The 17,343-nt window shown below is 43.8% G+C and overlaps 1 protein-coding gene across 1 annotated transcript in view; it reads left to right on the forward strand.

Moving 5' to 3' along the window:
* Positions 1 to 4,790, forward strand: part of grip2b (glutamate receptor interacting protein 2b) — a 201,053-nt gene extending 196,263 nt beyond the window's left edge. The window contains exons 23-24 of the mRNA XM_061218812.1: positions 295 to 441; positions 4,593 to 4,790. Of these exons, the coding sequence (XP_061074796.1) occupies positions 295 to 441; positions 4,593 to 4,790 (345 nt within the window). The remainder of the gene's footprint in view (positions 1 to 294; positions 442 to 4,592) is intronic.
* Positions 4,791 to 17,343: the final 12,553 nt, after the last annotated feature.

Consider the following 17,343-nt stretch of genomic DNA (forward strand, 5'->3'; position numbering starts at 1 on the left):
TACTCTTGGAAATTAACACTAAATCCGTCCATCCATTATCTAACCCGCCTATTCCAGAAACTGCACATTAAATCCATCCATGTTCTCATGTTCTGCATTTAAAGGCTTACTTGAATCGCATCCATAGAGACAGATCTTCAGGTCATGTAGGACAAAGACCAATAATGTCCAGACCAGGGGTGTTAGGCAGTTTGTTTTTGATGTGTTTAATTATTAACTTGATTGGCTCAAGCCTGAGGCATGTGGCCTTACACGTGGCTGTATTGACCAGTAAATGCATTTAACCACATACAGGTGACGGTGATGAAGGATCCGGAGAGCGATGACTTTGGCTTCAGTGTCTCTGATGGCTTCTTGGAGAAGGGCGTTTACGTCAACATGATTCGGCCGGACGGCCCAGCAGAGCGAGCAGGGCTGAAGCCATACGACAGGATTCTACAGGTATCCCTCTAACATACCCTATTAGACATGATTCTACAGGTACTATATCACACCTGAGTCCCCTCTCTAACATACCCTATTAGACATGATTCTACAGGTACTATATCACACCTGAGTCCCCTCTCTAACATACCCTATTAGACATGATTCTACAGGTATCGTATCACACCTGAGTCCCCTCTAACATACCCTATTAGACATGATTCTACAGGTACTATATCACACCTGAGTCCCCTCTAACATACCCTATTAGACATGATTCTACAGGTACTATATCACACCCGAGTCCCCTCTCTAACGTACCCTATTAGACATGATTCTACAGGTATCGTATCACACCTGAGTCCCCTCTCTAACGTACCCTATTAGACATGATTCTACAGGTATCGTATCACACCTGAGTCCCCTCTAACGTACCCTATTAGACATGATTCTACAGGTACTATATCACACCCGAGTCCCCTCTCTAACGTACCCTATTAGACATGATTCTACAGGTATCGTATCACACCTGAGTCCCCTCTAACATACCCTATTAGACATGATTCTACAGGTACTATATCACACCTGAGTCCCCTCTCTAACGTACCCTATTAGACATGATTCTACAGGTACTATACCACACCCGAGTCCCCTCTCTAACGTACCCTATTAGACATGATTCTACAGGTACTATACCACACCCGAGTCCCCTCTCTAACGTACCCTATTAGACATGATTCTACAGGTACTATATCACACCTGAGTCCCCTCTCTAACATACCCTATTAGACATGATTCTACAGGTATCGTATCACACCTGAGTCCCCTCTCTAACATACCCTATTAGACATGATTCTACAGGTACTATATCACACCTGAGTCCCCTCTCTAACATACCCTATTAGACATGATTCTACAGGTATCGTATCACACCTGAGTCCCCTCTAACATACCCTATTAGACATGATTCTACAGGTACTATATCACACCCGAGTCCCCTCTCTAACGTACCCTATTAGACATGATTCTACAGGTACTATACCACACCCGAGTCCCCTCTCTAACATACCCTATTAGACATGATTCTACAGGTACTATACCACACCCGAGTCCCCTCTCTAACGTACCCTATTAGACATGATTCTACAGGTACTATATCACACCTGAGTCCCCTCTCTAACATACCCTATTAGACATGATTCTACAGGTATCGTATCACACCTGAGTCCCCTCTAACATACCCTATTAGACATGATTCTACAGGTACTATATCACACCTGAGTCCCCTCTCTAACATACCCTATTAGACATGATTCTACAGGTACTATACCTAGTCCCCTACATTACATTTACATTTACATTTTTGTCATTTGGCAGACGCTTTTAATCCAAAGTGACTTACAAGTGCATAGGTTCTACCATAAGTCAAAGCATCACATCCAGAACTAGGAAAATACACATGGAATGCTGTTCTAAACATAGTCGTCATCATAAGTGCAAATTTTTTATTTTTTTTATTTTTGGGGGGGGGGGGTTAGACAGGGATAGGGATATCAGAAAGGAGGGGCGGGGGAAATCAGGAGGGAGGACTAAGGTAGAGTTTGAAAAGGTGGGTTTTGAGTCTGCGTCGAAATAGGGGGAGGGACTCTGCTGTCCTGACAGTGGTAGGCAAGTTACTCCACCACTGAGGAACCAGAACGGAAAACAGGTGTGAACGTGCAGCTCGACCGCCAGGTGCACGTAGAGAGGGAACCATAAGGCGACCAGAGCTGGCAGACCGGAGTGGTCTAGCTGGGGAGTAGGGAGTGATCAAGGATTGTATGTAAGGTGGGGCAGTCCCCTTAGCAGCCTGAAATGCCAACACTAGGGCCTTGAAACGGATGCGTACCACACCTGAGTCCTCTCTCTAACATACCCCATTCAACAAGATCCTGTAGGTACCATACCACACCCCGACTCCTCTCTCGAACATACCCCATTCAACAAGATCCTGTAGGTACCATACCACACCCCGAGTCTTCTCTCTAACATACCCCATTCAACAAGATCCTGTAGGTACCATACCACACCCGGACTCCTCTCTCTAACATACCCCATTCAACAAGACCCTGTAGGTACCATACCACACCCCGAGTCTTCTCTCTAACATACCCCATTCAACAAGATCCTGTAGGTACCATACCACACCCGGACTCCTCTCTCTAACATACCCCATTCAACAAGACCCTGTAGGTACCATACCACACCCCGAGTCTTCTCTCTAACATACCCCATTCAACAAGACCCTGTAGGTACCATACCACACCCCGAGTCTTCTCTCTAACATACCCCATTCAACAAGACCCTGTAGGTACCATACCACACCCCGAGTCTTCTCTCTAACATACCCCATTCAACAAGACCCTGTAGGTACCATACCACACCCCGAGTCTTCTCTCTAACATACCCCATTCAACAAGACCCTGTAGGTACCATACCACACCCCAAGTCTTCTCTCTAACATACCCCATTCAACAAGACCCTGTAGGTACCATACCACACCCCGAGTCTTCTCTCTAACATACCCCATTCGACAGGATTCTGCACCGAAGGGCTACCGTGCATCACCCAAGTGGGCACTGCAAATTCATGGTGGGTGACAAGATTTTTCTTTGTAAGTTGTAAAGTTGTAAAGGCCATGAAAGGCACTATATGAATGTAACAACAACTGACCCAAAAGCCTGAGTGCTTTTGATGTGGCTGCCACAGTATTTTGCACTGTCATACGATGAAATATAACCCCAGTTCCTGATAACCGGTGCAGGCCACAACTGTTTGCCAAAAGGTGTATTTGCACAGTGAGGTTTAAAAAAAAGATTTCAATGTATGGCATTTGATTGGATACAGAGCAAAAACAAAGCAGAGAAACTGCACAGCTCCGTGGCCTACCCTCTGCCCCCTCCTATAAACAAGTTTTCTTTCCTCATCTCCTGGAGACTTATTTTTCACCTACAAAATGAGTTCTGCTGGCCTTGAATAGGAGTCTGGAATTGATTAAATCTGTGTAAATTCAATAAATGCTCCCTATATTCGTTTATGAATCAGAGCCAGAGAAAACAAGATTGGACAGATTGTTAAACCACCGGGAGTTGTGTCAAGTAGAGTCCAGCTTAATAACAGCAATGTTTTTTAATCAGATCTGCTTATCTGCTTTAAATTTCCTGTTTTCTTTTATTTTAATATGTTTGAAAACATAGAGAATAAGCAGGAAGTGTAAAGCCTGCATGGAGAATCTGTTTCAAGGCCCAGTTCTTTAAAACATATCGATGGAGAGCTATAGAAATAACGAAAATTAACAAAAACATTTTTCTATTTGCAATGCCAGGCTGCGGTCCAATCCGTTAGATTTCACACCCTCGGGCACTGTAACTAGAAACTTCCTCTTGGAGAAATCTTTAGAAACCGGCAGTTATGCTTTGGCTGCTCTGTCACCAAAGCCCCTCCCCTTTCTGGCATACTGAGTCCCTTCTGGGGCGTGTCTGTTCCAGAAGTATTTGTCCCCATGTGCTTTATCCAAAGACATTTTTTCTCATACAATTTTTCCAAAACAAGTTAACTAACTTTTGCCCAGTGATTAGATGAAGTAATAGCTACTGAGAGGGCAAAAACAATCTTAAAATTAGCCTCATTTTGACAAAGAAACAAGCGTATTGTACAATTTTTATGTTAACAAGCTATATGTCCCTAAGGGAAGTTACAGCACTGTTGCTACTGCAATTAGATACTACCCTGTCAAGCTTTCTATCTTCTCAGGAGCCAAAATATATAAAAATGCAAACAAAAACACTTTTTCTGTACAGAGTAGACCATTTAGACCAGTAGGGGAACTTTTTCCTCTGGACCAATGAAATCCATTCCTGGAGTAAACATTAAAGCTGACTGACTTACCCGGCTAATGCATGTGCAGGAAGAAAGAGCACGTATATGGGGCTATCGGACTGAAACGGCTATGTTACGCTGTGGGGTCAATTCCAATTCAAGTAAGAACATATCATTTCATTCCATTTGTCGCTCACATTTTCCAGTTTACAAATAGGAATTTATCTTAATTTCTTGAATTTACTAAATTGAAAAATTGAACTAAACTCTTGTGGGCTTCATTCTCTAAGTTGACCTTTTCCCTATTGCAGGTGAACCACGTCCGGACCAGGGATTTTGACTGCTGCCTGGCTGTCCCCCTTATCACAGAGGCAGGGGACAAACTGGAGCTGGTCATCAGCAGGAACCCCCTGACGCAGGCATCCGTGGGACAGCATCGAGACTGCGAGGACCCCTCAACCACACTGCCCAACAGCCGAGAGTTCAAGACCAACACCATGGATCTGTAACCCTGGACCAAGAATCAACCAATTACGGCGACCAGAACTCAACGCACCCCCAGAACTGAAAACAGAACAGAACCAGAACAGCTCATGCGTCCAGTCTTGCTAATCTGTTGCAAGAGCATCCTGTTTATTTTATCTTTATTTTTTACTTTTTACTTATTACTTTGTAATGTTGTTTTTGTGCCTCCCCTCTTGCCAGTGTAAAAAAAAAAAAAAAAAAAACTTGTGAAAACATTGAGACTGAGAAAACACTGGGCATCTTGCTGAAATCAGTCTCTTCATCTGAGCCACTGAAAACAGAAAATGCAAACTCAGCAGCAGGTCGAAAGGGGGGAAGGCGATTAAAAGGTGTCCTGCTGTTTGGAGAGGAGACCCATAGAAGAGGTCTCTCACTGCTCGTAATGGAGGTATCTCTCTGCTTGTAGAGGAGGTCTCTCTCAGAGGCCAAAGTAACAAAGCCTCTGTCTGACCCATGGGCGCAGACTTAAAGCACCTTTTTTGGGAAAGATGGAAATCCCCAGGAAGCCATTTTGGTGTAGTTGTTTTATGGCCAATGTGTGTGATTCTTTTTATGATTGAATGATTTCTGTTGAATTATACAGGCAACTTCCTGTGTGACTGAAAGGTACGCCAAGAAATGGATTGAGGAACGGCTTATACATTTTTACACAGTGTTTTAATTATGATGAGCGCATATTTTTACATTTCTTTAAATATCTTTGCTTAAATGCAGAAAGCCCCTCTCCTCGTTCACATTGATATCTGATGGCAGGTCTGGTGGAGCTCATTTCGCCCTTTCCAAATTAATCCCAGCTGGCTCTCGTTGCTGCTGCCGAGGATTGTGAGCATTTGGCGGCTCTATTTTAGACTCACCTTGCTAGAGAGTGCCCTCAAAACCTGCACATACCAGGCAAGCCCACCCAGTCAAACCCAGTCCAGCTGTTCTCAGGTCACCGCTACGAGGGACACTGTTAAAAAACAAAACACTGTTAAGCCTCACAAGCGGGTATCAAAGGACAATATGTAATAATAATAATAATAATAATAATAATAATAATAATAATAATAATTGTTATCTGGTAAGTTATTATCTGATTCCAAAATGTAAATCATCTATGGGGGTATGCGCCTGTATAGCAAAAAGTTTGTCAATGTTCTGCTCTTCTGCATACCACTGTTGTAACACATTACAACTAGTTATTGTCACCTTTCTGTTAGCTTGAACCAAGCTTCTCCTCTGACCTCTCTCATTTCACCCACAGAACTGGATGTTTTTTGTTTTTTTGCACCGTTCTCTGTAAACTCTTGAGACTGCCGTGCGTGAAAATGCCTTAAGATCATCAGTTTCTGAGATGTGCAAACCACCCCGTCTGGCATCAACAACCATTCCTTAGTCATGTTCGGTCTGAACAACAACTGAACCATGAGCTACATAGATATTTGCATAAATGAGCTGGTGTACAGGTATACCTAATAAAGTGGTCACTGAGTGCATATACAGTATATATATATATATATATATATATATATATATATATATATATATGTGGTGACTTTATTAGGTACCTGCTCGTTAACACAAATAGCTGCTTAGTCAAACACTGAATCACGCGGTTGCAATTCATTACATAACGCATAAAGAATGGTGCAGGCTGGTGGTGTAAGGGTGTGGGGAATGTTTTGTTGGCGCCCCTTAATACTAATTTAGTATCATCTAAATGCCATACATTACTTACCGACACATTGTTTCTGACCATGTGCATCTCTTTATGGCTGAGCATCATCTCAAGCTGGTTCCACTAGCATGATGGTGACTGCAGTTTACTCCAATGGCCTACACAGTTCACAGTGTAATAAAGCAACGTTGAGATCATGTGGAAGAGGAGATCTGCAGCATTGAAACAACAAATCAGAAACTCAGCGGAAATTGAGTCAGCAGGCACCAAAATTCTGGAGGAATGTTTCCAGAACCAGGCAAAATCAACCCCATACTAGATAGGTGCCTAATAAATTGGTCACTGTATATATATGTGTCTACAAGATATTCCACAAAAAATCTGACTCTTTCTGAAGAGATCTTTGATCCATTTAGTGTTGGTGGTTGCTGCTGGGGTCAGAAATCGCATTCATTTGCACTAAATTCCCTCCTCCCAGGTCATGTCTTCACAGCTGACATTAATTTGACCATCTGGGTGCCAACACCATCCCTGTCAGCAAGCTCTGGGATACAGGTCACAGACGTGTGATATGCATTCTAGCTAATTATCAAAGGATCGCAAGGTTGCCCCCTCTTTGGCCATTCAGAACTGGTTACCCAGTGTCGACGAAGGAAAATGAACACAATTATCATTGCTTAGCACATAGCTCGTTTTATACACAGCTGAATAAGACGACCTGCTCCTAATGGTATGACCCTGGATCTCCATCTCTAAAGCAGATGTATTTGCATTTATTCGCGACATACTTGAATTCTTGAATTCTCTATGACATCCTGCTGAGAATATTGTGCTGTGTCGGTATTTGGGTAAAGGAGATGCTACCATGCTAAAATTTATACAACTCTCAATACTCTTTGTCATTATGTAACATCTAGTTGATATTTCTCAAAACAAGAAATATCACTTTATAAAACTAGCAGAAAGGTAGATGGTTTAGCAGGCTAGTATGGATTTCTGGTACTCCTGCATTTCTTATTGCAGCTAGTACATAATCGGAGGGCCGCTTACCGGTATAGCATTTCTATGGCACCTGAAGAAGAGCCTGATACATGCTGGTCAACAGTTCTGTTCAGATTTGATGTTGTTTTTGCCACAGCTAAGAATACCGTATCACATCACAGTTTTGTGCGGTCCCACACTCGCTCTTGCCCTAGCCATCATCCCCACTGTAGAGCCACTAGCCATCATCTCCACTGTAGAGCCACTAGCCATCATCTCCACTGTAGAGCCACGAGCCATCATCTCCACTGTAGAGCCACGAGCCATCATGTCCACTGTAGAGCCACGAGCCATCATCTCCACTGTAGAGCCACTAGCCATCATCCCCACTGTAGAGCCACTAGCCATCATCTCCACTGTAGAGCCACTAGCCATCATCTCTACTGTAGAGCCACTAGCCATCATCTCTACTGTAGAGCCACTAGCCATCATCTCCACTGTAGAGCCACTAGCCATCATCCCCACTGTAGAGCCACTAGCCATCATCTCTACTGTAGAGCCACTAGCCATCATCTCCACTGTAGAGCCACTAGCCATCATCCCCACTGTAGAGCCACTAGCCATCATCCCCACTGTAGAGCCACTAGCCATCATCTCCACTGTAGAGCCACTAGCCATCATGTCCACTGTAGAGCCACGAGCCATCATGTCCACTGTAGAGCCACTAGCCATCATCTCTACTGTAGAGCCACTAGCCATCATCTCCACTGTAGAGCCACTAGCCATCATCCCCACTGTAGAGCCACTAGCCATCATCCCCACTGTAGAGCCACTAGCCATCATCTCCACTGTAGAGCCACTAGCCATCATCCCCACTGTAGAGCCACTAGCCATCATCTCCACTGTAGAGCCACTAGCCATCATCCCCACTGTAGAGCCACTAGCCATCATCTCCACTGTAGAGCCACTAGCCATCATGTCCACTGTAGAGCCACGAGCCATCATGTCCACTGTAGAGCCACTAGCCATCATCTCTACTGTAGAGCCACTAGCCATCATCTCCACTGTAGAGCCACTAGCCATCATCTCCACTGTAGAGCCACTAGCCATCATCCCCACTGTAGAGCCACTAGCCATCATGTCCACTGTAGAGCCACTAGCCATCATGTCCACTGTAGAGCCACGAGCCATCATGTCCACTGTAGAGCCACTAGCCATCATCCCCACTGTAGAGCCACTAGCCATCATCCCCACTGTAGAGCCACTAGCCATCATCTCCACTGTAGAGCCACTAGCCATCATCCCCACTGTAGAGCCACTAGCCATCATGTCCACTGTAGAGCCACGAGCCATCATGTCCACTGTAGAGCCACTAGCCATCATGTCCACTGTAGAGCCACGAGCCATCATCTCCACTGTAGAGCCACTAGCCATCATCCCCACTGTAGAGCCACTAGCCATCATCCCCACTGTAGAGCCACTAGCCATCATCTCCACTGTAGAGCCACTAGCCATCATCCCCACTGTAGAGCCACTAGCCATCATGTCCACTGTAGAGCCACGAGCCATCATCTCCACTGTAGAGCCACTAGCCATCATCCCCACTGTAGAGCCACTCAACAGTGAGATCACAGCACTTCATGTTGATTCCATTTTTTTAAGGTTGAACGAATTCAACTTCAGTTTAAATTTGCTTGGCGAAACTCAACAGCAGCTCTTTTAAAACACTGACAGGTGTTTTGCTTTTTGAAAACATTTCATTGAATGTATGTGAATCAGTATTTTAAATTTTTGCCAAGACAAACCATTGCACTTTATAATTTATTTGGTCCATTGTATGTTTAGTAAAGCATGTTGATCAGCTGATATAAATATAATTAATCCCAAACCATCCAAACTTTACTGGATGGTTTTGTGTTGGTTCCCCTTCCCCCCAGTAGGGTCACTGTGAAGCCTGATCAATGCTTCATCCGGCAGCCATATATTTTTTTTAATTTTTTTTTCTGGTTCCGGGTGTTTCCGTTGCTTGAACCAGCCAGTGGGTTTGAGGTTGTGTTAGTATAACCAGCAAACTTTAGGGGGCACAGGGTGTGTGAATACAGGACCTGCTCGAAGAGATGCATCTTCAGTGTAGTGGGCTGTTGCATTATCCTGTCTACCATGCTAGCTTCAGCCACCTTCAGTATTAATCACTCATTAAGGACCTGTTTTGAACTCTTGGTATATGCACACCAGCATTGCTTTATTTGTTCCTGTTGAAGCTGAATTAATGTCTTCCCTGCTGAAAAAAATGTCTCAAGCTTGGTTTTGAAACAGCTGGTTGACCAGTTGAGACCAGCTCCCAACTGGACATGGTTTGATCACCTTAAGCTATGTTGTGAAACAGCTGATAAATGCTTGACCAGCTAGACCAGCTTTATGACCAGCTTGACCAGCTAAATTGTCAAACTGGTTAAGCTGGCATAGCTGGGATGTACAGCAGGGTTTGGTAATGTCTGCATATTTAATCTGATTCTGTTGGTTGTCGAACAGTTTTTCCCCCACCGTGTTTGTGTATAAACGGAACTCTTTCATCTGTCATATCAAGAGCTCAGCCTCCTCCTCTTCTTTACATTCTGAACTTTTCACCTCCTGCATTTTCTTAGCAAATGAAATGTTCTCTTTCTGCCATGGCTGAGCAAATAAGATTTGGGTTCATGTGAACTTTAATCCGCCCACTCAAAGGCTTGTGTGAAGCCTGAGATTTACTGTGCTGGGGACTTTTGACTGGCACTGTGTGTTCAACGTTCATCAAATGCCCTTCTGTGTTTACCTCCGCTCCTAAAAGACCTTATTTTTCAAAGGTGTAGGTTATCCCGTTTGTTCGTCCTTGCCTCTCCCCATGGCATATCCCAGGCGGCTAAGTTTACCTTGGCCAAGTTACAGATCCCTTCTCCTTTTGTCGAGCGCAGTCAGAAGCATGAGACGCAGACTCAGCAGCTTGGCATAGCACGTAAACTCTGGAACCATAAAAAATTTAGAGAAAACGAAAAGGAAATCACGTGTGCACATACATGTGCATACTCATACAATAATGGGAACTAAATCTTGTGTGTGCACATACGTACTGTGTGTGAACTGGAGATAATTCAGGCCTAAATGGATGCTGGTTGCACGGGGTCCACTGAATCCACTGCTCTGTGCAGTCGAATCAAAAACCTGTTTTTAAAGAAAGGGCCTTGCTCATTCTTTTTCTTTTTTCTTTCTTTTTTTTTTACAATGACTATTTCAGGCCTCATCTCAAGTGGTCTGAAAAATAGCTGGTCATACTCAAGTTCTATTTTTTGACACTGTGCTTCTTCTGGTTCTGAGTACCCCAGTCCTTGCCAATGCACTTTTGTACATAATTATCTGTGGATTACTGCATATTATTTTGCTGGCCCAGAGTATTTTTTCCCTTGTTGGAAAGCACAAGCAAGATCAATTTGCAATAACTTTGAAAGCATTCATTGTTCCTTGAGGTCGTTTTTTTTTTTTTTTTTGAATTCTTTGAAGAACAATGACCATCTCTGTTCGTATGAATCTGGCAGTTTAAAAAAAACAGTTCTCATATAACTTTCCAAAACTGTTCTAAAATCTATTCCAGAAACATTGTTTATTTGTATTTTTTTTACACAAAAATGTGCATTTCACAATGTGGGAGTGCAGCTGGACTCTTTAACTTCTCTTCCGGGGGACAGTGTGTTTTTAAAACTCCAGAGATGGACAGTTTTTTTCCTGTTTGCTTTTTCCTCCAGTGTACAGTACCTGACCTGTTGTGTGTACACGTCTTAATGTGCTGTACTTCACACAGAAGGGCATGGCATATTTTATATGCAATATCAAAGGCAAGACAGATGTGTGTTTCCGATGGTTTTTACATACTGTAGCTTTTAAAGGCTTTAAATGTGTCCATCCCTATGCATTTTGAATTATGAAGTGTGTATGCATTGATATTTGTGTATTTTTAAATGTGTAATATTAAAGAATCTATTCTCTGTATAGTATTTTTATATGAAAATTTTCTCCCTCTGTGTACGTAAGCACAATGGTAAAAGAGCAGTGGGTCCACAGATACTGGTTGAATGGATGCACATGTACATACTCATCATCTGTTGAAGTACTGTAACTAGTAATAATTTTATAAAAACAGAAAAAATAAAGAGACATATGCTATGTGCTACTCCTCTGTGAGTTTTATCTGAAATAAACATTGTCTGAAATATGGAGGACATTGACTGCATTTCTACTTTAAAGAGGGCAATACAAAATTTGTGTGCATTTTACATCGATTTCTGAGCTGTCTTTGGAAAAAGGCCAGTCGGAAAGTCTTAAATCATAGATTTCTATGACTTGCTGTGCTGTGAATCGCATATCTAGTGTATCCAGTGCATGAATATAAAGCATTTTGCTTAGTATCTCATTAGATAGAGGTCAATTGAACACTATTTGTTTGTGTATCTTACTTCAATCCACGCATCTGTACACAGCTCACATTTCATTCATTTTTAATGGGCCCAGCTGTGAATAAACAGAAAAATAGAGTTGCAATCAATACAATTAACAAGAATGACGGGTCCTTAGAAAGGCCATGTGAATCGTAAATAATTAATCACGCTGCCACCTGTCTACAGACAAATTTCTCACTGCTTTTTCACCTGCTTGAAGTCTTTCCAAGTGGCGCAAAGGACAATCGGACGGGACAGGGGATGCAGTGCGCCGCCAGGCTAAAATGCCCTTGTGCCACTCTTTACATAATGCCTGCAATCACAGTGCATTCAACTTCTCAAAATGGCCGCTTTGGTAACATGATCCAATCTGCGCATGGCGACAGGTTCAGGGAGCGCCGTTCTTGTTTGTGCTGAGGGTCACTGAGTGGCACAGTCCACCCCCACCCCCCCCCCCACACACACACACACACACCCTCCCAGCACCTGCTGAGTTCCGCGGCTCTATTTATAAGATGTAAAGCTGCTGTGTTTTTCCATCACCTGGCTTCCTCCTTTCACACCAATCTGCTGCACTTCACTCCACCTGTCTAAGATGGCGGCGCCGGGGGGGGTCTGGAACATCGAAAAACCGGTGGAACTGTCACTCGCCCATTTCCTGTCCCCTCCAACTGAGTTTGAGGGTCAGAACGGAGAATTTGGAAATCTGCCATTTTTGCCCAAAAGTTTAATTTAATTTATATTAATATTGGATTAACCTTTAACTCAGTCCTCATAGACATTTAAATAGTTTAAGTGGGTTCATCCATCCCTCCCCCACTCATTCTAAGACTGACATAGGAAATCATTAACAGAAGAAAAACCCACACTTCCATAACCTATACATACATACCCGTCAAAGGTTTGGACACATTGCATTTTTCTGCTTTTTTCCTATTGACATTTCATTTTCTCTGTTTGTAATCAAATAATTAATACAAGGTCAAAGTACAGATTCTCAGATTTTATTAAAGGGTATGTTTGTGCATATTGGTTTCACCATGTACAAATTACAGTAGTTCTTATATATAGCCCCACATTTCAGTGTTTGAGATTAAATGACATAATGTCAAATAAAATAGTCATGGTTGCATATTTGGTTGCATATCCTTTACATGCCATGACTTCCTGAAGTCTGCGACCAATCAACATCATCAGAGTTGAGTCTGGAGATTTTACTTTCTGGTTGCCATACAAGTGATACAAAAATCTCTTGGATCTCTATGGGAACAAAAGTGTCATTTACATTTACAGCTGAATCTAGCCCCCCCCTTCCGATTCCAATAGAGATCCATTCAAATGCAAAGAGGTTCTAGTATGGCTAAGTAGTATGACTAAGATATCTAGACTGGTTAATAGGCCACAGACCTCAGGAAGTCAGCTTCCAAGATTTTCCACTAGCATTTCCTTTGTTGAATTCATTATGCCATTGACCTTAAATAGTCTCCCTGGACCAGTGGCAGCAAAACATCCCCAAAACATCAATGACCCACCTCCCTATTTGACAGTAGGTATGATGTGCTTCTCTCTGCATTCCTCTTTTGCTGCCAAACACGTTGATGGTGTGAATTAATTTATCCATTCCAGAAAGCAGGCTCACAAAAATCTTAAAATTAAACTTGAAATGTGACTTCAGTGAGCCAGATGCTGTCTATCTGGATACCCCAGTCACACAACAGCGGATTCCATTTTAGGTGATCAAGACTGATCAAACTTGGATAGTCTAACCCAAGTGCGTTCATGGCTAACAACTTTGGCGACGACTTTAAGCTCCGTTTCCAATTACACATTGAAAGGGTTATGCAACAAGTGCCTCAAGGCTCAATGAATTAGGAGCCAAACACAGAGATTCACTGGAGGCACAAATGGGAAAAAATCCAAAGACTTTACTTGGAAAATGTGGTTAAAAAAACAAAGATATAAAGAATCTAAAAAGCACAATAACACTGGAGAAAAAACAAAAACAGGAAACCAGAAAAAATGCTCTAGAGAACAATACAGAACTGGGGAAGCTCACACAAAGACTCAACGGAGACAGAAGGGGAACATACACTTGATACACAGGACCACACATGCAAGCAATGACCCAAATGAACCAAACATATGCAGACTAACGAGAACCAAAATCTAATAATGACTCATCTGGACTGTCGGGGGCTGACGCTACAGGTCAGGAGGATTGAAGTGGGGAAGGCCGCAGAGCAGCTGTGGGCCTTGGCCTGGGCAATGCGCTGGGATTGGGGATTCTGAGTGGTAAACAGGAACATAAATCAAACCTGTGTGTGTGTTTTCACTCCTCTCGTAGCCTCATATTGATCTGATCACTCTGTTGAGAAACACTGGTCGAGAGAGGTCACAACCTCTCTGTCCCCAGCTAGCAGTGTTTCTCAACTTCAGGAGCTACTTGCCAGAAGGTTTTTGTTGTAGCCAGGCGCTCTGATTGAACTAATCATGGGCATTTCTGGTGGTTTGGTTCAGTCATGAAATCAGGTGTGTGAGTGCCTGGTGACAGCTAAAACCTTCTGGCAAGTGGGTCCTGAGGAACGGAGTTGATAAACACTGCTGGAGAGCCGCAGGGTGTGCTGGTTTTTGTTCGCCTTAGCCTTAATATCAGCAACCAAGAAAGCGGGTGAGGTGAGTTAACTGTGTAATTTCATCAATTAAGTGCTGAGTAACAACAAAAGCCAGCAGAGGACCAGGAGTGAGGACCACTGATCGATGTAAGGTGCAAGCAGGCACTGCTGCTTGAAGGCCTGGGGGTTAAGAGCCAGCGCTGGGCAGGGGGGAGGGATGGAGCGGGCACCCTGGGGCAGTAATCAGCAGAAGTGTGCCCACCAGTATTTGGTGGATGCATTCCAATGGGAGAGACCAAGGTGTTTGGTTTTTGGTCATTGTTGCCAATAAAGATGGATTTTATCAGGAATACACTTGGACTGCCCTTGAAATGCTCTCTCTCTGTCAGTTAATACATTATCACTGATCAGACCTGCTGTTGCCGTCTCATCCTTTGGATTGCTGAGTCTGTTCCTGGTGTGTTGGTCACCACATCAATGACCAATAAGGAACACTAACGAGACAGGGGAAAGCGTGAGGAAAGGGAAACATCAGGCCGTCAGCAGGACTGGTGACAACATGGATTCTGGAGCTGGGGAACACTGCACATTGACCAGGGGCCACGAAAAAAGCAATGCCTCAGCAAAGGGAAGGGAACTGGTATGGAAAACAAATGGCAGATGCAGCAGTTTCTCTGACTGTGTGGTCACTATCGTGTTTTGCTGAACAAAGTATTTTTTTATTTTATTTTTTATAATACTTATTTTATTTGTATAATTCCGGGGGAAACGGGGGCGCCTGCATGAGCCGGTCCTCCAGGCTTGTACGCTGGAACCCCGGTCCTCAGTGCGTCCGACGCCGTAACCGCGTGCCACGTTAAGACGTCGATGCAAGTCGTCGACATCTGTGTAGTGCAGAGCGCGGTGGACGGGATGGCGGACGGCGGTGTGGTGCATCTGTGTAGTGCAGAGCGCGGTGGACGGGACGGTGGACGGGACGGTGGATGGCGGTGTGGTGCATCTGTGTAGTGCAGAGCGCGGTGGACGGGACGGTGGACGGGACGGTGGATGGCGGTGTGGTGCATCTGTGTAGTGCAGAGCGCGGTGGACGGGACGGTGGACGGGACGGTGGATGGCGGTGTGGTGCATCTGTGTAGTGCAGAGCGCGGTGGACGGGACGGTGGATGGCGGTGTGGTGCATCTGTGTAGTGCAGAGCGCGGTGGACGGGACGGCGGACGGCGGTGTGGTGCATCTTGCCGCAGTTTTGTCACATGCCCGCTCTGGTGCTGCAGCCAGACGTTGAGGACTCAAATCGTCATCTCCACCCTGGCTCGTGTCCTGCTGGAGGCCCGGTTGAAGCGTCATCAGAAAGGCCAGTCAGGGGCCGCTTCTCTCCCCAAGACGGATTCCAGCAAACTTTCCATTTCATCAAATGGTATATAAATCATAGGTTACATAATGCATACTGTAATCATAAGTTACATAATACAGAACTGAAAGTTGTGTACAGACTGGACATTTGGCTTTCGGATTAGTGGCAAGCATCGCAAATTATCTTAGCACATAAATAAGAGTAATTAGTCGTACGATTAACTGAATTGAAGGATGGATCATGTTCAAATAATATTCTGGCACACTAAAAACCAAATGATTTACACACATGCTAAAACACTTCAAGGCAAACACTTAATAATCTAAATTCAATTCAATTTTATTTGCAAAGCTCTTTTTACAGTAGACTGTAAAAAGCATCCCTCTGCTTTACAGAGCAGGCAAGGGCAAACACAAGGCCTGAAAATAGCAAGCACATGAGGTAAGAAGCTCCCTAGTGGGGAGAAAAGCCCTCAGTGGTGGGAAAAAACATGTGTACATGGGGAATTCCGCAATAACAGGAACAATTGACGATGCAAACTTTTAAGAAATGAAACCCATTTGAAACACCTGTCTATGGTGAGTGTGCAAGTTTTTACCAACGGCAGAGTCTCTGACCTTTTTCAAGCGCAGACTGAAGACTCATCTCTTCAGGCTACACCTTTCCCTCCCTAACTCACCACCATGATTAGCCTTATACATGCCATAGACTGTAATGGCACTTATATAGTTAGTATAGATATTGTTGTTTTTTTGTATTAGCTATTGTATTGTTGTACTCAGGGTATTCTAGCTGCCAACTGTGGTATGCTAGTTTGGAAGTTGATGTATTCTTCAAGGGTTGCGATTATATCTGTATGGCTACACTAGGACTCGGAACTGTACTGTCCTCTCAGGTCCTCTTTGCACTTGTACTTGTGTTTGATCTGCACTTCGTTGTACGTCGCTCTGGATAAGAGCATCTGCTAAATGCCATGTTATGTAATATAATACCTTCTCTGATCCTGGTATTTGGAACCAATAATCCAGGATTTTCCTATTTTATTGGATCCAGATTACTGACCAATTCCACTTTCTGGAACAGACTCTGGGAGTGCTCTCGCATAGCATTTTACTGGCAGTGTAAAGTTTGTAATATGGAGGGAGGGGAAGCTCGGTGGAACTTGTTTACGGCAGTATTCCTTTCCTGCCTCTGTCTGTGGGGAATTTCATAATTACTTTACTGGGCTTTATTGCCTCATTCAGGGACTTTATATTGCATCCACCCCTGTGAAGCAGAGAGGGGTGTTCTAGAGGACGGAAAGGTGGTGCATATAGCCTTGATACTTTCAGTATGGAGAGAGGGTGAGTGGAGTCTGTGTGACAAATTCTGCTCAATGCTAATGCCAATTGTAGTAGCGAAAGTAATGTACACCCCGTGAGCACTTTATTAGGTATTTATTAGACTTATTTTTAGACTTCTTCTGCAGT

This window comes from Conger conger, chromosome 14 (genome assembly GCF_963514075.1).
Source record: "Conger conger chromosome 14, fConCon1.1, whole genome shotgun sequence".
NCBI lineage: Eukaryota > Metazoa > Chordata > Actinopteri > Anguilliformes > Congridae > Conger > Conger conger.